This window comes from Protopterus annectens, chromosome 2.part1, assembly GCF_019279795.1.
Source record: "Protopterus annectens isolate FY-2018-M chromosome 2.part1, PAN1.0, whole genome shotgun sequence".
NCBI lineage: Eukaryota > Metazoa > Chordata > Ceratodontiformes > Protopteridae > Protopterus > Protopterus annectens.
The window spans coordinates 1,427,892,200-1,427,916,238 of record NC_056729.1 but is presented as its reverse complement, the minus strand read 5'-3'; the positions used below and the strand labels follow the sequence as shown (position 1 = coordinate 1,427,916,238).

Below are 24,039 nucleotides of genomic sequence, written 5' to 3'. Positions count from 1 at the left end.
GAATCCTAATGGCCAGCACACAAACTCTTGACTTCTAACCTTTTTCATATGCCTATACACTGTCCCCCAGGACTGCGACATTTGCTCTTTAAAGACATATAATGTTGTCACACAGAAGTGCATCAAGAGATTCACAAAGTAAAATTATGAACTGGGTACAGTACCTGATGGGCCCCTGAGAAATCTGCAACTACAGGTCCATCTGTGAACTGATTTCCATTGACAGAAACCTGAAAAAAAAATTACAGTAAAGCAGTACTGTGGAGGATTTAAAAGACAAGCACAATGCTTATCCTTCATAAGAAAATATACCAAAGATGACATGCTCCATTTCAGTTTAATGCTCACAGTACTTGGTAACTTGCCCAAAGAATTCTCCCAAGTTTTACCTAATATTTACCTTAACAGTATGACACAGTCTGCCAACTAAACTATTAGGAAAGGGTTAAAACAGCTGCAAGCACTAGCCCTGGGGGAGGGACCTCAAGCGCACTGTTCTTTTGCTTATACAGGACTTGCACAGTGTCCAAACATTTCAGTCTTATGTACAACACCTATTACGTTTCACACTACCACCATGAAATGTTTACACTTAAAATAACTTGGTGCAGCTCCACCGCCAGTATCTGCCACTCTTACTCACAGACACACACACACACACACACACACACACACACACACACACATAGCAAGCCAATGCATCTACAAGGACAATATGAAGAAGCTGTAAAGTACAGTTTTGTACCTACCATAAATGTAGATGTTCGAGTGTTCACCCTGCTGCAGTCATCACACTTGGGTTATCCTGTCAGGCGGTCCCGCAGTCGGCCGGAATTCCAAAGTCTTGGTCCTGCGTCGGTTGCTGTCGCCTCTTCCCTGACGTCAGTGCGCCAGGGGTATATATAATGCAACCAACGCCATTTTCTTGAGTTTTTCTTGCCCCAGATGTCAGGTGCCCCCAAAAAGGTGGTCAGGAATTAGTACCAAAACGAGTAACCACTGCACAAACATAAAATCCCTTCAGCTATAAATAAGCAAATACATCAGTAAGGCATAGAAGAGATTTAACCAGTAGATCAGAGGGGATGGAGGGGGGGTAACCTGGACTGCAGCAGGGTGAACACTCGAACATCTACATTTATGGTAGGTACAAAACTGTACTATGTTCATCGTGTTACCATGCTGCAGTCATCACACTTGGGTTGAATCCCAAAGCTAAGGTAGGAGGGAGGTATCACAGAGGGTTAGTGGAGGCTATAAAGCCCTGAAGAACTGCAGTGGCGAAGCCTGCCCTGGACTTTGAGTAAAGAGGTAAGTGATAGTGTTTGGTAAAGGTGTGTACAGAACTCCAAGTAGCAGCTTCTAAAATGTCCTTGGTTGGAACCCCCCTGAGAAAGACTGTAGAGGTAGCTGTTGCCATGGTAGAATGGGATCTAATGGTAGCAGGAACTGGTTTCCCATGATGGGTATAGCAGAAACATATGCAATGACCTATCCATTTAGAAATGGTTTGCTTTGATATAGCCTTCCCTTGAGAAGCTGTAGCATAGGATACAAAGAGCTGGTCAGATTTTCTGAAAGCCTTAGTTTTGTCCAAATAGTAACGAAGCTGCCTGTGAATGTCCAAGGAATGCAGGAGTCTCTCACCTTTGTTCTGTGGATTGGGGAAGAAGGTGGGTAAGTGGATGGTTTGATTTAAAGCTACACTGGAAACCACCTTAGGCATAAAGGAAGGATTAGTTCGTAGAGAAACTCTGTCTTGATGAAAAATGAGGAAAGGTTCCACTCACATTAGTGCCTGTAGCTCCGAGACTCTTCTAGCTGAAGTTATTGCTAGGAGCAGGGCAGTCTTCCATGACAGGAACTGAAGATCTGCAGAGAAAGCTGGTTCAAAGGGAGGTAGTGTTAGTTTTTCCAGAACAAAATTGAGGTCCCATGTTGGTGTAGGAGCTCTCCTGGGTGGTCTTATGTTCTTTGCCCCTCTGAGGAACTGCCTTAGAAGAGGATGTGAAAATAAAGGTGGATCCGCGTTGTAGTGAGCTGAAATAGCTGAAGCATGGATTTTAATTGAGGAAAAGGAAAGTCCTTTGTGCAACATCTCAGTTAAATACTGTGGCATGTGAGGCATGTGAGGCTGAAATGTGTCCTGGCCTTTAGCTTGGTTCCAGGCACAGAACCTTTTCCATTTGTCCGAATAAGCCTTCCTGGTGCTTGGCCTCCTGGCTTCCAGAATAACATCCAGAACTGCTTGTGAAAGAGGAGCTGGTTGGATGTTTAGTTGATTTGCCACGCAGCCAGGTTTAAAGTTTTGAGCTGGCTGCGAAGAATCTGATTGCTTTGTTGTGTGAGCAAATGGGGGATTTGAGGCAATATCCATGGTGGGCTGTGGGCCATATTTTTCAATAGCGGATACCAGTGCTGGCGTGGCCAGTCTGGGGTTATGAGAATCAGTCGTGGTCTCTCTCTTTTTGACTTTCAAAAGAACCTTTATGAGGAGAGGCAATGGAGGGAAGGCATATACTGTCAGGTTTTTCCAAATGAAAGAGAGAGAGCATCCACTTTCCAAGCTTGATGGTGAAATGTCCTTGTACAAAATTTTGTCAGTTGATAGTTTTGAGGACTGGCAAACACGTCTATGTCTGGAAAGCCCCATTTTTGAGTTATCATTGCAAATATTTGTGGATCTAGTTTCCACTCGTGGGGATCCTTGATGTTTCTGCTGAGGTAGTCTGCCAATGTGTTCTTCTGTCCTGGCAGGAATTGAGCTTGTAACTGGACTTGGTAGGCCAGAGCTGTGTTCCATAAGGTCACTGCTTGCCTGCATAGAGGGTAAGAATGTGTACCCCCTTGTTTGTTTATGTACCACATTACTATGGTGTTGTCCGTCTTTATTGCAAGTTGTCCTGGATGTAATAGATCCTTGAAGGCTGTCAGAGCTTTCTGTACAGCTAGCATCTCTTTTTGATTTATGTGCAGATTTCTTTGATCTGCAGTCCATAGACCTTGAATGCATTGTCCTGCCATGTGTGCCCCCCAGGCGTAGTCTGAAGCGTCTGTTGTGATAGCTTGCCTGGCTGGGGGCAAGGTGAAAGGCTGACCCTTGTTGAGATGACATGCCTGTGACCACCATAGAAATTCCTGTTGTAGGCAGGGAATGAGAGCTATCATTGTGTCCAAGCTGTGGCTGTGTTGAGACCATACGCTTTTTAGGTACCACTGTAATTTCCTCATATGCAGCTTTGCAAATGGTATTATTAGTATGCAAGATGCCATGAAGCCCAAAGCCTGCAGAATTTTTCTTGCAGTTAAATTGGGTCTTTGTTGCCATTGTCTTGAAATATTGAGTAAGTTGTAGTTGCTTGTCTGGCGTAAGATAAGCCTTCTGGGCCAATGTATTCAAGCTGGCACCCAGGAATGTCATTTGTTGTGAGGGTACTAGTTTTGACTTCTTTTCGTTTACTGTCTACCCCAGGCAGTTTAGTAGATGCTTTACAAAGGCCAGATGATGTAAGAGAATGTCTTTGCTTTCTGCTTGGATGAGGCAGTCGTCCAGGTATGGATATATTTGAATTCCTCTTTGTCTGCAGTATGCAATTACTGGTGCCAGGCATTTTGTGAAAACTCTGGGCACAGTAGATAAGCCAAAGGGCAGTGCAGAGAATTGGTAATGGGTTGAACCTGCAATGAAACGGAGGTATCTTCTGCAACTTTGTCTGATAGGGACATGCAGGTATGCCTCCTTGAGGTCCAACGTTACAAGCCATGCTTCCTTGCCCAACATGGGAAGTAGCTGCTGTAGTGTTAGCATCTTGAATTTGGGTACTTGTAAGTGTTTAGAATTGAAAGGTCCAGAATTGGTCTCCAGGCATTGTCCTTTCTGGGCACTAGAAAGAGTCTTGAGTAAAATCCTTGGCCTTGCTCTGGAGTAGGTACCAGCTGAATGGCTCTCATGTCTATGAGAGCGGTAATTTGCTTTTGTGCCTTTGCCCATTGATTTTGTGGCAGGTTTGGCATTCCTCTTTTCACTGGCAAGGTGTGAAAGTGGAATCTGTAACCTCGTAAAATTATGTCTAGGACCCATTTGTCCTTTGTGACAATGTGCCAGTTGTCTGCAAAAAGTGCGAGTTTTCCCCCCAAGGGGGCTGTCAAGAGAGTATAGCTTGGCTGGATGAGGTGCAAGTCATTGAGTTTGCCTTCTGGTGGTTTGAGACCTGTCTTCTCCTCCCTTCTGTGTTGTAGAGCCCCATTGGCGAGGTTTATACTGGGCTTGTGGTTGTCCTCTGCCCTTGAAGCCTGTATTTACCCCTCTGTGGTCTGTCAGTGGCTGGAAAGGACCAATTTTTTGTTGGCCAGTTTCTGCTGAAGCGAGGGGGTTGTACTTGTAGGAAATCTTTGACTGTCTGCATAGATTTTGCCTTATCTTCCATTTTCTTTAAAACTTCTTCTGCTTTAACTCCAAAAAGAACATCCTGCTGTAAGGGAGCATCCAGTAGTTTTGCTTTAACATGATCAGGCAGAGTTTGTTCTTTTAACCAAGCATGCCTACGTATAACAGACCCAGTGACAGCTGCTCTGCAGGAGGCCTCCAAAGAATCAAACCCACATTGTAAGGTATGTTTGCCCACCCGCTCAGTGGCGTGCAACATATCCTGTACTTCTTTCAATTCAGATTGTTGAGGGAGAGAGGTTATTCTTTGCTTTAACTGAGAGATTAGAAATTGCTGATACTTAAGCATGTGAAATAGACAATTCAGTGCCCTCATAGCTAGTGTAGCTGAGGTGTAAACCTTTTTCCCCCACCTGTCTAGTGCTCTGGAATCCCTCTCAGAAGGTACTGGGTTTTTAAACATAGAAGCCTTAGCCCCCTTGGGACCCTGTGAGATAGTCTCTGGGTCAGCTACAGGGCTTTTGTAAAGAAATTTGTGGGAATCAAGCACTCTATAGTATCTGTCAGGCTTAGCCGGAGCAGGAGGTAAGAATCTGGGTTGAAAGTGGATTCTAAATAGACATCATCCACAATGTCCAAAACTGGTGGGATGGCAAGTGGTCTGTGTTGGGGGAGTAAAAGAAACTCTCTGAGCCTTTTCTTTGAGTCAGAGTAGTCCTGACCTTCCCAGTGAAAATGTTCCCTCATAGTGTGTAAAGTTTCCCCAAAGGAGTAGTCTTCAGGAGGAGAAGCTGAGGGAATAGAGTCCTCAGCATCAGAATCTTCATAAGGAGAGATGGAGTAGTCTTGGTCCTCAGAGGAGCCTGAAGAAATGGACATTCGCTCAGAGGATGCATAATCTTCCTCTTGTCTAGGCCTTTTGTCAGGAGGGGGCTGGGAACCCCTGATTAAGGAAATCAAATCTTCAGCCATTTTGAGCATCTGTTTCTTAGGCATGGGGCCTTGAACAGGAGACTGAAGTGCAGTCCTTTTAGATTTAGAAGGGGTCTTAGACTTAGAAAACGTTTTAATGGTGAGTGTCGTCGGTCTGAAAAAGCCTTCAGAAACTGATGGCGTTTCTGTAGCACCGACGTCTTTTGTAGCAAAGTCGTCGGAAGGGCCTGAAGTAAAAGGCTGCGTCGGCCTGGTACATTCCGTCAAAATTTCCGTAGCGGTCTCGGGTTCCAGGTCTGCGGTAGTCAGGGGCTGCGTCGGAGCCTCACTGAGGACCGGAGACTGGATCGGCCGAGGCCTCGGAATCTGGCTTAGGTCTGGGCTGTCTGTCCTTATCCCTGCGTTGCTCCGACGGCATGGTGTAGTTAAATTACCTACCGAAGTAGTGTCGTGCGAAATCAAAGCGCCTTTTAATAGTACGCTTATTAAACCTAGCACAAAACCGACAAGAAGTGACGTCGTGGTCTGGGCCTAGGCAAGGTATGCAATAAGAACGAAAATCCTTATGAGGTATTTACTTCCCACAAGAAATACAATTGTTAACTTTTTCTGACATCGGTCTGAGGCAAGAAAAGTTTCTAACGGGTACTTAGCTTTATAGAAGACTTCGGTCTGAAATTCGAATTCGAAAATCTCAGGAGTCGGCCGACCGGCACTTGCGAACTGCTTCTGCTTCGGGCACCGCGCGGCAGGAAAGACTGAAGAAAATGGCGTCGGTTGCATTATATATACCCCTGGCGCACTGACGTCAGGGAAGAGGCGTCAGCAACCGACGCCGGACCAAGACTTTGGAATTCCGGCCGACTGCGGGACTGCCTGACAACAGGATAACCCAAGTGTGATGACTGCAGCAGGGTAACACGATGAACATCAGTAGTTGCTAAAAGCTAAACTATAAAAACTACAAAAAAATCTCGCTAAGACCCTGAAATTCTACACCAAAGAGACCAATGAATATAGACACAATGTTCAATCCTGTACAGCAAATACATGTGATATATAGTAATCTTCTCTAACACTGACTAAAACAGGTGTCAAAAATAAGCTTACATAAATTTGCTCTGCTAAACAATCATAGCTAAGGGAATCAAACCTGGCCAAATAGAATGCGAATGCCAGGGAAGTTCAAGACACAGTGAGACTAAAACTCATTCATGTATTTACTTATTTGCAATTCGTTAACCAGGTAAATGGACTGCTCATTTGACGGCTTTCAGCATTGAAGTGGGCCCAAGAAGGGTAGATAATCACACAAGTTTTGCAATATATCTATAAAACGTAAGGGTTAGAAGATAATGAGATAACATTAAATACAAAAGTGTATAAAGCTTACATGCACAAAATAAACAATTGTTTTAACACAAATGCATACAAATACCTTTCTGTGTCAAAACAGTTTCACAGCATTTTCAGAAAAATAGTTTTAAATACTGCTTCTGAACAGAGGTAAACTTAAAGAGCCATACTTATGGCATTAACATTAAGAGATAGGAGACTCTTATGTCAGTTTGGGTTCCAGCCAGGGTTGCCAGACATCCCAATTTGAGCAGGCCAGTCCCAACTTAAACGTTCAAATACAGAGTCCTGCACTGTGCTCTGAAAATCCTGATGTACGTTCTAGCAACCTAAGGCAAAGCCACGACACTCCAATAAAGTGAGTCCCACCACAGCCAATCACTGCAGAATGAAAAGTATACATACACACACGCTGAGCAAAACACAGCTGAGAAAAAGATATGAGTTAAGCCTTGTAGTAATCCTGACACGCAACTTTACATATGCCTGTAATAACACATGCATATTTTATTAGTAGTTTAGTTAGCAAAGGGGTAACAATATATATATATATATATATTTTTTTTTTTACTCAAAGTGCTTTTGGTGAGACAACCATCCTAAGATAAGGAGTTCATGAAATCCACAAGGCATTATTTCAAACTGCCAATGTCAATGTGTCTTAATTACCAAACGGTTTATCTAACTAACTTATTAAAATATTTGAGCACTAAAAAAAGTTTATGTCTTACCATAAGACGTTCCATCTGAGTTGTTGTTCTTCTTCCATTCATCACTGATGGGTACGGTTCCGAACCCTCGGAACAGAGTCGGCCAAATACCAAGCTAGCGTACACCAAACTCTCGAGCCACGCTACTACCCACAATGCCCTTCATCCCATACCTCAGATCGAGTTTGCAGAACATATAGTAGAAACATATATAAGAAACAGAAACAAAGGCAGAGGCCATCTCTGCGCAAACACCCTAACACACCAAAACGACACGAAGATCCGCCAGGAGCCTTTGGCGGGGGAAGGTGGGAGGGTGTGATGAATGGAAGAAGATCAACAACTCAGATGGAACACTATTGTAAGACAGAACTTCTTTATCTGAAGTTGTTAATCTTCTTCCATTCCTCACTGATGGGACCAAGTCCCTAGCTACTACAGAATTTGGGTGGCCCTCATAGAAGAACATTCCGGAGAACCACAGAGCCAAAGGCAGCTCTTCCCCTGGAGATCAGATCCAATTTGTAATGCTTGATAAAGGTATGGGGTTTAGCCAGGTGGTAGCTGCACAAATATCATCCATGGAAGCCCTAGCATGAAAGGCGACAGAAGCGGCTACATCTCTAGTGGAATGAGATTTAATGCAGCCAGGAGCCGATTCCTCCTCCAGAGAATAAACAAAGGAGATGCAATCCCTAAGCCATTTAGACAAGGTAACCTTAGACACTGCCGATCCCTTTCTAGAGCCTGCAAAGGCAACAAAAAGCTGATCTGACTTTCGAAATGACTTTGTCCTGTCATAATAAAAACGCAACTGTCTGTGGACATCCAAGGAATGGAGACAGTATTCCCCTTTGTTGGTATAATTAGGGAAAAACACGGGCAACTCAATGGACTGATTAATAGAGAATTCTGAAGCCACCTTGGATAAGAAAGTGGGATTGGTGCGAAGTGATACACTGTTCCTTATGGAAAATCAAATAAGGACTTAATGCATAATGCTTGCAGCTCTGATGCACATCTGGCAGAAGTAACCGCCACCAGAAACAAGGTCTTCCAGAACAGAAACTTCACATCACAGGTTGCAGCCAGCTCAAAGGGAGGTAGAGTCAAAGTTTGAAGCACCCTAGACAGATTCCATGATTCAACAGATTGCCTAATGGGAGGTCTAGAATGAAAAATCCTCTTCAAGAAGGTATTATACAGACGAGAAGATATAATAGGAATTCCATCTGAACCATCATGGAAATTGGAGATGGCAGCTAGATGCACCCGAATCGTGGATGCAGAAGCCCCGTTAAGGAAAAACTCGGTCAGGTATTGAAGAACCGTAGCTACTGGAACAGAAACAGGATTCAGAGACAGCTCTTGTGCCCACAAGGAAAAACATTTCCGCTTGTCTTTATAAAGTTTTCTGGTAGAAGGTTTGTGGGAGGCCAAAATAATATTCCGTACCAGAGAAGAGGGATTCAAGCCTGGCTACTAACGGAAGTGGAGCAACCAAGCTGTCAGTTTGAGTGTGGCCAGATTTGGAGACAACCCTTGGGGGTGAGAAATGAGATCCTGACAGAAGTCTAGAATCCAAGGAGGTCACAGCAGGTGTGGCTGAAGGAAGGGGAACCAAACCTGACGAGGCCAGAATGGACCAATGAGAATCATTCTGCTTCTCAACTGAATAGCTTTACTTAAGACCAGGGGTATCAAGGGGATGGGAGGATAAGCGTACAGGAGACCCGTGGGCCAAATCGAGAGTTAGAGCATCTCTCGTGGACTCCCGCTGCGGAGGAAAGAGGGCAAAGTAGCTGCTGCACTTCGTATTAGAGGGGGAGGCAAACAGATCGCAGCAAGGCCGGCAATTTCCTCTGCCACTCTCGGGTTGAGAGACCACTCGTGAGGAAGCAGGATGCATCCGCTCAGCCTGTCCGCAATCACGTTGGAACTCCCCAAGATGTGTGTAGTATTCAGGAAACGGTTGGAAGCTATCGCCCACTGCCAAATTCTCATAGCTTCGCGGCAAAGGGGGTATGATCTGGTCCCTCCCTGCTTGTTGATGTACCAGGCCACAGACATGTTGTCGGACTGGATTGCAATCAGTCCGAGAGGAAGAAGAGGGTGGAGAGCTTGTAATACCAGTAACACAGCTCTGAGCTCTAGAACGCTGATGTGTAAGTAGACTTCTAGAGGAGACCACATGCCTTGAACAGATTTTCCCTGAAGACGTTGAAAGGGGAGACACCAAAGACTTTTGTCCATTCTCATCCACCAGAGGAGATCCTGTTTGCAGAGAGATTGGTGATGAGGATTAGTGCGTTCAAGGGATGATGATTGCGTATCCATTGAGTTTGAAGAAGCCACTGTAACAGGCGCATATGAAGCCTGGCCAAGGGAACAATGGGAATGGCTGCCACCATGGATCCCAGAGCCTGCAGAACTTCCCTTGCAGACACTTTCCTGCAGTAGAGTATCACCTGCACTTGTGTTCTCAGTCTAAAGAGCCTGTGATGAGGAAGAGATATTGGGCCGAGCTGAGTGTTGAACATAGCTCCTATGAATTCCAGTTGTTGTGAGGGCTGAAGGTTTGATTTTTCCCAACTGACAGTAATACCCAGAGACAGAGTGTAGCGAAGAGCCCTGGTCAGTAGATGCTCGGTGGGGGCGGAGAGGAGCCAATCGTCCAGATAAGGAAACACCTGGAATCCGTGAAGTCTCAAGTGAGCTGTCACCACTGCCAGACATTTCGTGAACACTCTGGGGGCCGTCAAGAGACCGAAAGGCAGGGCTCTGAAATGAAAATGACTGGCTCCCAATCGGAGGCGCAAAAGTCTCCTGGAGCGTTTGTCCATTTTGATGTGGTAATACGCATGCCGGAGATCTAAAGAGCACATCCACACACCCTCCCGAAGGCATGGAAGGATGGGTTGAATAGTGACCATGCGGAACTTGGTCTGTATAACTGACTCATTCAAACGACTTAGATCCAGGATGGGCCTCCAGTCCCCCGTCTTTTTTTGGCACCAAAAAGAGTCTGGAGTAGAACCCTAATCCGCACTGATCTGGGGGGACCTTTTGGATGACTCGCTTTAGAAGAAGCTTCTTGATTTCGAAAGCTGCCTCCTCCCTTTGACTGGGTGGAACGTCGGGAAGGGAGAACTGAGGTCTTGGAAAGGATTTGAGGGGAATGTGATAGCCTCTGGTGATAATTCTCCGCACCCATAGATAATCAGTAATTAGAAGTTATGTACCTACCATAACGTTCCATGTTAGTTGTCTTCTCTCGCCTTCTTTCTTGCTGGATGGGTTCGGAGCCGATCCTCGGCTCCGACTCGGCACTTGCTTTAGCTTAGGAACTCCTTTTACCAGCTCAAGGCAACCCTATATCCCATGATGCAAGGCGGAACTACCTCAGATCTCGTTTGGTAGCTAACCTACCCTGCTAAAGACTATCCTAACATAATTAGGAACACAAGTTCCTAATAGAAGTCCTCATATGAAGGCTCCGGAGGAAACAACCTAATAGGAACTCTTCAAGATCTGTCCAGGCCAGGAGGAAGGAGGGAGGGGCCGAAGAAAGAAGCGAGAAGACAACTAACATGGAACGTTATGGTAGGTACATAACTTCTAAATGTTAAGTTGTCAATCTCGCCTTCATTCTTGCTGGATGGGACCGCCCCTAGCACCTGTATCCCGGTGGCTCAATGGAACAGACTCTTGAGAACTGTGGAACCAAAACTGGCCCTATCTCTGGAGGCCAAGTCCAACTTGTAATGAGAGACAAAGGTATGGGGCGTAGCCCAAGTAGCTGCTGCACAAATGGTATCAATGGGTAGTCTATCCTGAAAAGCTGCAGAAGTGGATAGACTCCTGGTTGAGTGTGCTTTTGGCTTAGAAGATAGCTGTTTGCCTCAGAGAGTACACATAGGAAATAGTGGAAGTCAACCATCTGGATAAGGTCACTTTAGATACTGGAAGACCTATCCTGTTTTCTGTATAGGAGACAAATAATTGGTCTGATTTTCTGAATTGTTTAGTTCTATGCAAATAGTACCTGAGCTGACTATGGACATCCAAAAAATGCAGTTTCTGTTCAGCTCTGTCAGAATAGTTTGGGAAAAAGACTGGTAGGTCTATAGATTGGTTAATGTTGGTTTGAGATACGACTTTGGGGAGAAAGGAAGGGTTAGTTCTTAATGATACCCTGTCCTTATGAAAAACCAAATAAGGGGAACGAATGCAGAGAGCTTGAATCTCGGAAACCCTTCTTGCAGAAGTGACAGCCAGTAAAAATATAGTTTTCCAGGTCAATAACTTCAAAGAACATGAAGCAAACTGTTCGAAGGGAGGTAGTATCAAGGATGCCAACATTAAGTTTAGATCCCATTGCGGAGGAGGATGCTTTATAGGTGGTTTTAGGAGGAAAACTCCTCTCAGAAAGGCCTTGCATAACCTATGAGACATAATGTTATTGTCATGCAGGCCAACATGATACTTGGAAATAGCAGCCAGTTGTACTTTGACTGTAGATGACGAGGATCCTGAATGAAAAACCTCCGCCAGGAAATCTAAAACCGAATGTACAGGAGCAGTAAAGGGGTCAATATTTCTGGAATTCGCCCAAATAGAAAAACGTCGCCACTTGCTAGCATAAACAGTCCTAGTGGACGACTTCAAGGAAGACACTAAAATGTCTCTGACTGAGTCCGAAATCATCGGTAGCCTGGCTAGGGTAGGAAGTGGAGCAACCAAGCAGTGAGGCTGAGAGAATGAATGGCCCGGTGCTGCTGACCCGATTGGTGGATCAAGAGATCCGGAACTGGGTCCAGATGCCAAGGCTGCACCAGAAGGTGACGATGCAGAGACGGAAACCAAATTTGTCGAGGCCAATATGGGGCAATGAGGATCAATTTGGCTCTCAAAACGGTGGCTTTCTGAATGACTTGTGGAATCAAGGGAAAGGGAGGAAAAGCGTACAGAAGTCCCCGGGGCCAATCCTGGGTTAGAGAGTCTCTCAGGGGTTGGCCTGGAAGGGGAAAGAGGGTGAAGAAATCGGGGCACTTGTTGTTTTGAGGAGTAGCAAAAAGATCGCAACAAGGAGTGCCCCACTTCAGAAAAATCTGATCCACTACAGACTGATTGAGAGACCACTCGTGAGGCATCAGAATGGATCTGCTCAGCCTGTCCGCTAATAGGTTGGACCTGCTGGGGATGTGCGTTGCTATCAGAAACCGCTGAGAAAAGATCGCCCATTGCCAAAGTCTGAGAGCTTCTCGACATAACGGATAGGACCTGGTCCCGCCCTGTTTGTTGATGTACCAGACTACAGACATGTTGTCCGTCTGTACTGCAATAGTCCCCGTGGGAAGAAAGTCGTTGAGGGCTTGCAACGTTAAAAGCACTGCTTTCATCTCCAGGACATTTATGTGCAGATGGTATCCTATTGGTTGCCACGTCCGTGGACCATCCTGCCCTGATAATGCCCCCACCCGATCAGAGAGGCATCCGTAGTGACTGTGGCAACTGGAGGGGAATAAAGGGTCGGCCCTGATGAAGAAGAGGGAAGATATCCACCAGTTCAGATGAGCTCGCTCGACTGTGTTACCAAGACTTTGTGCCTCATCGGGAGACTGTGGTACGACCACTGCGTGAATAGCATCCACTGCAGAAGACGCATGTGGAAGCGAGCCAGTGGTAGAAGAACAATGGCCGCAGCCATGAGACCTAGAACCTTCAGTATAAATCTGGCTTTGATCTTGTTGCTTTGCAATAGAAGCCGAACAAATTTTTGGATGTCCAGAATTCTTTGATCTGTTAGTCTGGCCAACATTTTGACGGTGTTTAATTCTGCGCCTATAAAGGTGATAGATTGGCAAGGCAGCAGAGAAGATTTTTCAAATTTACTGAAATTCCCAAACTCCTGCAAAGCTGTAGAGTGTAGTCTCTGGACTGAAGAAGCTGACACTTGGTGGTGGCGGAGAGGAGCCAGTCGTCCAAATAGGGAAACACCTGGAATCCTTGACGTCTCAGATGAGCTGTGACCACTGCCATGCATTTGGTAAACACTCTGGGGGCTGAAGTGAGGCCAAAGGGCAGTGCTCTGAATTGGTAATGACTGGTCCCTAGCGAAGCAGAGAAACCTTCTGGAGCGTCTGTGAATCTTTATCTGATAGTGCCGAACCTGAAGGGCTATAGAGGACACCCAGTTGTTCTTGCCCAGAAAGGGCAGAATGGACTGAAGCGTGACCATCCGAATCTTGCCTTCTTGACAAATCTGTTTAGATTGCTCAGGTCTAATATTGGTCTCCAATCTCCGTCCTTTTGGGGACCAAAAGAATCTCAGTAGACGCGGATCCTACCTGGTCTGCCGGCACAGTCTGGACGGCTCCTTTTCTAGGAGCTTTGAAACCTCCTGTTCTGCCAAATCCCTTTGACCGGGTGAGATGTCTGGAAGGGATTGTAGAGGTACGGGAAACCTTTCGAAGGGGATTTTGTAACCCTCGGATATGATCGACTGTACCCACATCTCTTGAGATAGGGATTGCCAGGCTACTGGGTACAGCGAAATCCTTCCCCCGACTGCCTCCAAGGGTGGACAGTCGGGCAACACCTCAGGGATGCTGAAAGGGCTTCTCAGGAAGAGACTCCCTGTTGCCCTGGTTCTGAGGACCCCCCCCTGCCTCTAGGGCGGCGTCTATTATTGTTACCCCCTCTGCCTCTGGGGGTAAAAGTACAGTTTTGTACCTACCATAAATGTAGATGTTCAAAGATCCACATTGCTGCAGTCCTAACACTTGGGTAGTCCGCTGTCCCTCGGTCGGCCCGAATATCAGAGTATAAGGCTGACGTCGGTCAAGGCGCATTTGACTGACATCAGAACGTCAGGGTACAAATGCGCATGACCGACGTCATATCCTCAGTCTTTTCTTGCCCCAGATGTCAGAAGACCCTAAAAAGAAAGGTCCAAACCCAAAGACAACAACTAAACAACCAACCAGCCTAATACCAAAAATATGTACAATATATACAACATATATACAATATGCACAATATACCTCAGATGGATAACTCAACCCACACAACCACCTCACACTACAGAGGGAAGGAGGGAGGTAAATTGGACTGCAGCAATGTGGATCTTGAACATCTACATTTATGGTAGGTACAAAACTGTACTATGTTCTTCATCTCACATTGCTGCAGTCCTAACACTTGGGTAGAATCCCAAAGCAGAGGTAAGGGAGGATGGTCAAATCATATAGAAGCAGGAGCTGCCAAAATGCCCTGCAACACAGCAGTGGCAAAACCAGCCCTGGATTTAGAGTACAGTGGAAGGTGGTGATGCCTAGAAAGGTATGCACTGAACTCCAAGTGGCTGCCTCCAAAATATCCTTAGTTGCCACCCCCCTCAAAAAAGCTGTTGAAGTGGCAGTAGCCCTAGTGGAATGAGGCCTAATCCCAGCTGGAATCTCTTTGCCATGATGGGAATAACAGAAAGCAATGCAAAATCCAATCCACTTAGAAATAGTTTGTTTTGACACGGGCTTGCCCTGAGAGCACAAAGCAAAAGAAACTAATAACTGCTGAGATTGTCTGAACCCTTTAGTTCTGTCCAAATAATATCGCAACTGCCTGTGTACATCTAAAGTGTGCAAAATCTTTTCCCCTTTATTTTGGGGATTTGCATAAAAAGTAGGCAAATGAATAGTTTGGTTTAAAGCCACACTAGAAACCACTTTAGGCATAAAGGAAGGATTAGTACGTAAAGATACCCTGTCCTTATGAAAAATTAAGAAAGGCTCAACTGCCATAAGGGCCTGCAATTCAGAAACCCTTCTTGCCGAGGTAATGGCCAACAAAAAAGCAGTCTTCCATGACAAATATTTCAACTCAGCAGTAGCTGCAGGCTCAAAAGGTTGTAGAGTGAGTTTCTCCAACACAAAATTGAGATCCCAAGCAGGAGTAGGAGCTCTTCGTGGGGTCTTATATTCTTTGCCCTCTAAGAAATTGCTTGAACAAAGGATGAGAAAACAATGGTGGGTCACAGTCATAGTGAGCTGAAATTGCTGCAGCATGAATCTTAATAGAAGAGAAGGACAAACCTTTGTCCAATAACTCAGTAAGGTATTGAAGAGCCACACTTAAATCAGGCTCAGAAACATCCAAATCCTTAGCTGCACTCCAAAACAAAAATCTCTTCCATTTATCTGCGTACACTTTCCTTGTACTAGGCCTTCTAGCTTCCAAAATCACATTCAAAACTTGTTGTGGAAGTTGAGACCCTCTATGGTTTAAAACAGAATATGCCAGGCTGTTAGGTGAAGAGAGTGAAGCTTGACATTGAGCAGATGGCTGTCCTCCTGGGACAACAGATGCAGAATCAAAGGCAAAGGCCATGGAGGCTTCCGTACTAGACCTCTCAGTAATGGGTACCAGTGCTGTCGAGGCCAATCTGGAGCTATCAAAATCATCCTTGGCTTGTCCTGTCTGACCTTCAGAAGTACCTTTGGGAGGAGAGGCAGAGGTGGAAAGGCATACACATGAAGATTTGTCCAACTGAAAGAAAGAGCATCCACTTTCCAAGCTGTGGGATGAAACCTCTTCGTGCAAAACTTTGGCAGCTGGTGGTTTAGTGGAGAAGCGAACAGATCTATGTCTGGAGTTCCCCAGGACACTGTCAATTTCTGAAATACATGAAGATCCAGTTTCCACTCGTGGGGATCCATGATTTGTCTGCTTAACACATCTGCTAAGGAGTTCTGTGCTCCGGCAGAAACCTTGCCTGAAGACTTAGTTGTAAACTGAGAGCAGTCTCCCACAAAATCATTGCTTGCCTGCATAGAGGATAAGAATGTGTTCCCCCTTGCTTGTTGATGTACCACATGACAGTTGTGTTGTCTGTTAGAATCAACACCTGCCCTGGAAGAAGTAAATCCTTGAAAGCTATTAATGCAAACTGGACTGCTAACATCTCCTTCAAATTGATATGTAGATGCAGTAGTCTGATAGGCCACTTGTCTTGTATCCACTTTCTGTTTAGATGAACTCCTCAAGCTTTGTCTGAGGCATCTGTTGTTAGAATCTGACTCTCCTCTGGCCGGGTCACAGAGAGTCCCTTGTTTAGGTGACATTCCTGAGCCCACCACAAAAATTCCTTTTGAATGCAAGGTATTATTTGAATGACAGTGTCCAGATCCTGGCAGTGCTGAGTCCATACATTTTTGAGATACCATTGCAACTTCCTCATATGCAGTTTGGCATTGGGAAGCACCAGAATACAAGATGCCATGAACCCTAAGGCTTGAAGGACTGTCCTTGCAGTCAGCCCGGACTGAAGAGAAAGATGATGGAAGTAAAGGGAAAGATCCTTTTGTTTGTCCGGGGTTAGAAAGGCCATCTGGGATGCTGCATTCAGTCTTACACCCAGAAAGCACATGTCTTGAGAGGGTACTAGACTGGACTTTATTTTGTTCACAGAATACCCCAGGCATCTTAGCACTGCTATCACATATTCCAAATGACAAAGAAGCTCACCCTTTCCTTGAGCCAGAATCAGGCAATCGTCCAAATAAGGAGAGATTTGTATTCCTTTTAGCCTGAAGAAAGCTATCACTGGAGCCAGAACTTTCGTAAATACTCTGGGCGCAGTAGATAAGCCAAAGAGCAATGCAGAGAACTGATAGTGAGAAGTCCCAGTCCGAAAACGCAGATATTTCCTGCAACTTAGTCTGATAGGAACATGAAGGTAAGCCTCCTTGAGATCCAAAGTTACCATCCAGTGATCCTTGCCCAGCAGAGGTAAAAGTTGTTGTAACGTCAACATTTTGAACTTGGGAATGTCCAGATAAGTGTTGAGGACAGAAAAATCCAAAATTGGTCTCCACGTGTTCCCCTTTTTTGGTACAAGGAACAGGCGAGAATAAAATCCTAGGCCCCTTTCTGGCATAGGAACCGGCTGTATGGCCCCTATTTGGAGTAACAGAGAAATTTGCTTGTGAGCCTCTATTCTTTGTTGAGAAGGAATGTTTGGCATGCCCTTGAAAGGAGGCAAGGTATGGAAATAAAACCTGTACCCATGATGTATGATATCCAACACCCATCTGTCTTGGGTAATCAAACTCCAATTTTCTTTGAAAAGTGCCAACCTTCCTCCCAAAGGTGCTGCCAGGCGAGAAGGTTCTGGCAGCTGAAAAGGTAGGTCATTGGGTCTGTTTACGAAAGGACTGACCCCTGCCCTCACCCGAAGACTGTGCAGGAGAACCCCCAGTTCTAGGCCTGAAAGAGCCCTGACCTCTGCCCCTGCCACGTCTAGATCTACCCCTAGACTGGGAATCATAAGAAGGATACGTCCACCCCTTAGTAGGCCAATTTCTACTAAACTTTGGAGGCTGAACCTGCAAAAATCTTTAACAGTCTGCATAGACTTAGCCTTGTCTTCCATTTTCTTTAAAACTGCCTCAACAGGAGAACCAAACAAGACATCAGATTGCAAAGGGCATCCAAAATCCTAGTTTTAACATGGTCAGATAAATTTTGATCCCTCAGCCAGGCATGCCTGCGAAGAACTGACCCAGTGGCAGCCACCCTAGAGGAGGCCTGTACAGCATCAAAACCACATTGCAAAGAATGCTTACCCACCTGTTCAGAAACATGCACTAAATCTTGTAACTCTTTACAATCAATACCTTCCGCCAGAGCATCAACCTTAGATTTCAACTGTGAAAGCAGATAATTTTGATATTTTAACATGTGAAACTGGCAATTCAAAGCTCTCATGGCTAGGGTGGAAGAAGTATAAACTTTCTTTCCCCATCTATCCAAGGCCCTGGCCTCTTTATCTGCAGGAACCGGATTCTTGACAACAGAAGCCTTAACACCCTTAGGCCCCTGGCTAACAGTTTCTGGGTCAGCCCTAGGACTCTTAAAAGATACTTATGAGCTTCAGGCACCCTGTAATACCTATCTGGTTTAACAGGAGCAGGAGGCAAAGAATCAGGATTAAGAGAAGCCTCTGCAAACACATCTTCCACCACAGTCAAAACAGGAGGTATAGCCAAAGGCCTATGCTGGGGTAAAAACAAAATTCCCTAAGCCTTTTCCTGGAGTCAGAGAAGTCCTGACCTTCCCATTTAAAGTGCTCTCTCATGGAGTGAAGGGTCTCTGAAAAAGAAAAATCCTCAGGAGGAGAAGCAGAAGGAGTAGAATCATCAACATCAGAATCAGAATAATGAGAATACTCCTGCAAGTCTTCAGTCGAAGACTCAGACACATCCGAAGCCTGCTCATAATCCCCCAACACTGGCTCCATCCTAGGCCTCTTATCAGGAGGGGGCATAGAGCCTCTAATTAAAGTAATTAAATCTTCTGCCATCTTAAGCATGTGCTTCTTGGGCACAGAACCTGAAGAACTAGGAGTGACACCCACAGCAGCTAAACTAGACCTGCCTCTAGGAGAAGCCTTGGAAGCAGAAAGAGAGGGCCTAGACACCTTAGGAAGGGAGGGGAGTAAAGTAATCTGAGAAGCCCCTGTAGCCTGACCTGCCTCCTGGGAGGCCACATCCTGTAAAATCAAAGTTTCTCCCTGGGACTCCAGAGAGGCCTCCGTCGGAACCACCGGTTCCCCTGACGCCTCTAAAGAACCGGCGTCCGGTTCGGACGACTCCTCTAACCTAGTTTTAACTGCCTTGTCCTTGCGCTTCTTTGAGGAAGCCGGCGCCGGAGCATCCGACGGCATATTGTAATTGCACCGCTTCCCAAAGACCAACCTGGCACAATTCAACCTTCGCTTTATAGTGCGTTTATTAAACCTAGCACAAAAGTGACACCCAACAACGTCGTGCTCAGGTCCCAAACAAGGTATACACAAATTATGGTAGTCCCTATGCGGAATCTGTTTCCCACAAGAAATACAGTTATTCACTTTTTCTGACATCCGGTAAACCACTGAAGCAAGAAAAAAACAAAATATTCCCCAACGGGGTACTTAACCAACTCTGACTTCGGTCTGAAACTCCGACCAAAATTTCAGAACGCCGAACGGCACTTGCAACACTGCTTCTGCATCGGACCATGCGGCAAAAAAGACGGAGGATATGACGTCGGTCATGCGCATTTGTACCCTGACGTTCTGATGTCAGTCAAATGCGCCTTGACCGACGTCAGCCTTATACTCTGATATTCGGGCCGACCGAGGGACAGCGGACTACCCAAGTGTTAGGACTGCAGCAATGTGAGATGAAGAACATCTGACCACGTGTGTCCGGTGTAGCTCCTTGGGCTTTACGGAACCACATCTTCCCCCCCTTCTGACCCTTGGGGTATGGTCTAGAAGGAGTGGAAAACTGGACTCCAACGGCAGAAAGAGTTTTACCGTCCTGCTCACACCTGGTCAAGGTATCCTTCACCTGAGGTCCGAACAAAGCCGAACCATCAAAGGGGGTATTAGTGAAGGACGCCTTAAAGGGGTCCGCAAAATTACAAAGCCGCATCCAGGCTTGGCGTCTAAGAGCAACTCCTGTGCCTGCGGCCCTGCTCGCTCCATCGGCCGCATAGGATATGAGCCGCATGGAGGAGTTAGATATGGAATTCAGGATTGCAAGCTGCGAGGCAATCTTTTCCTGAGCCCCAGCAGCAGAAGGATCCTGGACTACTTCACCCAGTTCCTTGAGAACATCTCGTTGAAGCCTGGTGAAGTGACAAAGATAATTCAGCAAACGCATAGCAAAGGTCGCTGAAGAAAACATCCGCTTTCCATACCTGTCCATAGTCCTAGAATCCTTGTTAGGAGGATGGACAGGTACTGAAGGATCCGCCAGTTCCTTCTTAGTGGCCTCCGCCACCACCATAGCATCCACAGAGACACCCTTGGAAAGGAACTGTTTGTCCGAAGGGGCCGTGATGAATTTGGATGGTCTCCTGGGGACAGGTTCCACAGAATCTGGAGCCGCCCACGCCTTTCGAGCCACTACCTGCATCAGTGGGTCGAAGGCGGAGACACCCAGGAGGTGGAGGGTCGGGATCCAAAGCCTCCAGGTATACCGACTCATCCTCGGAGGGGTCAATGGAGGCCAATTCCCCTCTGTTTGAGGAGCTCAAGGATGTCTGAAAAGGAGACATCCTCAGAGGGGATCGTGGGGAACCCTCCGACTCATCTAAGTCGGTATCAGATGTAGTAGACTCAGGGAGTCTGTGTGTTTCCTCTTACCGCCTCTTCCGAGGGGTTCCCCTGCAGGATCAGGAGAAACCTCGGAAGAGGAGGAAATTCCCAATGGGGAAACCTGGGGCGATGGATCCCTGGGCCTGAGAGCAAGAGGCTGGCAAGAGGCGTCTGCAGGCACTGATGAGGGAGGAGCTAGAGGGATGGACCGTTGACCAGGCTCAGAGGCCAGGACACTCCTCATCACCTCAAAGGCTCCCCTCCCGGGAGGCCGGAATACCCCGCCCGAGGAAACAGGAATGCCCGGCTCCACTGAGAGGGAAGGCTCCGAGGCCGATGTCGGCGCCGAGCTTACCAAAGCCGAAGCCCGAGAGGGAGAGCGGGTTGGACAAGGGTCCGATGCCACTAGCCCCCTCGGAGCCCACAAGGGAAACCCGACGACCGGATCCCTCCAAGGAAGGTCTCAAGGAGGAGATCGGAGCCGAGGATGTATCGGCTCCGGCACCGAAACAGTCGCTGTCCCGAAGCTCCGCCCGAACTGCGATGTGGAGTCGGAGGAGGAAGTTCAAGGGGTGAGGCTATAGCCGAAGTCTGATGAGACGGGCTATGGAGCATTTGGGCCAGTGCCTGAGACTTCAACAGCCTGCTTACCACCCTCTCCAAGTCGTGGTCAGACAGCCTGGAAGATCTCGAAGATCGGCTCTGATGGCTCCGCTCCGACAAAAAGAGGAGACCCGGAGCAGAGTGGATACTCAGTAACGGCGGGGACCGAGATCTCTTCGGGACGGAGCCATCGGAGCCGAAGTCCCTGAACTCCAGATGGAGCCGAAGGTTTCGGCCCGATGCTGGATAAAGTGTCGGCTCCAGCCGGAGCCGACAAGGCTATAGTAGATAAGGTATCGGAGCCAGCCGGCACCGAACCCACTACCTTCGAGGCAGATACATCGGTTCCAGCCGAGCCAATCTCGGCTCCGACGGAGCCGGAGCCACCGGAGGAGGCTTAGATACTGAAGCCTGAGCCTCGTGGCTTAGAAGGTTTCCCAGACCCTGCCTTCGAGGGAGAACCTTCTGGCTTAAGTAAGCCACGGAGGATAAGTTTGTTCCTCCTTTCCTGCAGGACTCTCTGGCTAAAGGAGTGACACAAAGCACAGGAGTCCTGCAGGTGCAAAGGCCCCAGGCAATAAACACAAGAAGTGTGACCGTCTGTCAGAGACATTTTCTGACAGCACGAGTCACACTTCTTGAAGCCTGAGACCTTGCCTTCCCTAGACATATCCTAGGTGGAAGAAACACAGACAAACCCCAACAAACACACAAATTAATCCCCTACACACAACACACAGGAAGGGATTAACAACTGGGGTTTAAGGCCTAACTAAAACTTTTACACTAAGGCTTAAAAGAAGTTATAAAAGTTTGAAAAACAAGGGAACAGGGTGGGCTGTAATCACTACAGACTACACTATGACTAAAAAAAGAGGAAATAAAAATACTAACTAAGCTTCTCTTTCTTTTACAAGAAATTCACTTACCTCTGCTGGTAAAGGAGACCTCTTTCGCTAAGCGGCAAACGAGATCTGAGGTAGTTCCGCCTTGCATCATGGGATATAGGGTTGCCTCGAGCTGGTAAAAGGAGTTCCTAAGCTAAAGCAAGTGCCGAGTCGGAGCCGAGGATCGGCTCCGAACCCATCCAGCAAGAATGAAGGCGAGATTGACAACTTAACATTGGAGGACCAGGCTGCTTGGTGCAGAGAGAAACGCACCCTGACTGCTTCCAGAGGAAAGTAATCGGGCAATGTTTCAGGAGCGCTGATAGGACCTACCAGAGAAATAATCTCTGGAGCCCTGATTCCAGTAACCCCCTCTGCCCCTAAAGGGGCGTCTTCCACTGTCGGACCCCCCTCTGCCTCTGGAGGAGTCCTCGCCACGTGCGTCATGAAATAAACTTTGCGACTTCTTGTGCCACAACTTTCCACTGCTCTGGTTCCTGGAGAAGGAACGCTGAGGTTTGGAGAAACGCAGGCCCACGGCAGACAAGGTCGTTCTGTCTTGCTCACACCTGGCCAAATTATCCTTGACCTTAGAACCAAAGAGCGCGGAGGGCTCAATAGGGCCGTTCAAAAAGGAATATTTGAAGGAATCCGGTAAGTCAGAAATGCACATCCAGGCATGACGTCGGACAACCACGCCAGCACCTGCTGCTCTATCTGCTCCTTCGGTTGCGTGGGACAGCAACCTCATGGAGGAATTCGAAATCGTTTCAAGGGTGGCAAGTTGGGAAGCCACTTTGTCATGTGCTCCATCCGACACTTGACCCGCGAGGCAACCAGAGTTTTCGAAAATAAGGTCTCTCTGGAGTCTCGTAAAGTGTGCCAAGAAATTCAGCAAATGCACGGCAAAGGTCGCTGCAGGAAAAACTCACTTCCCTAACCTGTCCACCACCCGGGACTCCCTGTTGGGCGGATGAACAGCAGGACTCTCTTCTGCCAAGTCCTTCTTTGTGGCCGCCGCCACCACCACAGCATCTACTGGCAAGCCTTTCGACCAATGGGGTTGATCCTCTGGAGGAGAAAGTACTTTGTCTGATCTCCTGGGGATAGCTTCTACTGAATCCGGAGTCTTCCACACTCGCTGCACAATGAATTTGACCAACTCATCTGCAGGTGGGGTCACCCAGGACGTAGTGGGCCGGGAATGGAAAGCTTGTAGGAATACGGATTCTTCCGGGGAAGGGGTGGAAGACTTCCAGTCACCCCGCGGACTCAAAATCTCCGAGATGTCCCCAAAGGAAACATCATCAGGGGGTGGATCTGGGGGAACCTTCTCAATCATCGTAACCTGTATCCTCAGTAAGGGACTCTTCAGGTGAGTCCATGTGTTTTCTTTTGCACACCATCTTCTGAGGGGACTCTTCGGTGGGAATGTCCGAAGAGGCCTCAGAAAGGGGGATGCTTTGGATTAGTGGTCACCTGCTAAGGGCTGGCAATGGCTGAGTTAGGGGTGGAACCAAAGGCAGAGATGAAGGAGGAGTATTGCTAGCTGCCAGTGCCCTTTCCATAATCCGGAAGGCGTGCCCACCCGAAGAGGGATGGGAGCCCGGAACCGAAGAGGACTGAATCGGAACCGAGGTCACACCCTGCTCCGAACGGCCCACCTCCAAGACTGGAGTTTGAGAGGGGTTTGGTGCGGATATAAATCTCGGAACCGAGACGGGAACCGAAAAGGCCGTCTGTGCCAGGGCCAGAACCGAATATTCCACCCCCGAAGCAAGGGGTTGAGTAAGTGGGCTGTCGTCAGAACAGACACCCACCAGGGTTTAGATGCTTCAGGCATCATAGTAGCTTCATATCCTTGACTGAAGGGGTTGAGACCTCCACAGAAATAGCCTCCGAGAAAGGAGAGAAAAGCAATCCTTTCAAAATCAACTTGTTGCGCTGTTCATTCAACGTCCGTTGCCGCTGTCTCCATCCCGTATAACATAGCTGGTCTCACTACCCTCTTGTAGA

At 47.1% G+C, this 24,039-nt stretch overlaps 1 protein-coding gene across 2 annotated transcripts in view; it reads right to left on the bottom strand.

Annotated features, from left to right (window-relative positions):
- FAM193A (family with sequence similarity 193 member A) overlaps positions 1-24,039 on the bottom strand; it is a 2,395,037-nt gene that overhangs the window by 2,200,833 nt on the left and 170,165 nt on the right. Inside the window, exon 2 of one of the 2 annotated variants that reach the window (XM_044062897.1) lies at positions 165-230. The exons of the other annotated variant lie outside the window; for it this stretch is intronic. Within the exon in view, the coding sequence (XP_043918832.1) occupies positions 165-230 (66 nt within the window). The remainder of the gene's footprint in view (positions 1-164; positions 231-24,039) is intronic. 2 annotated transcript variants of the gene reach the window in all.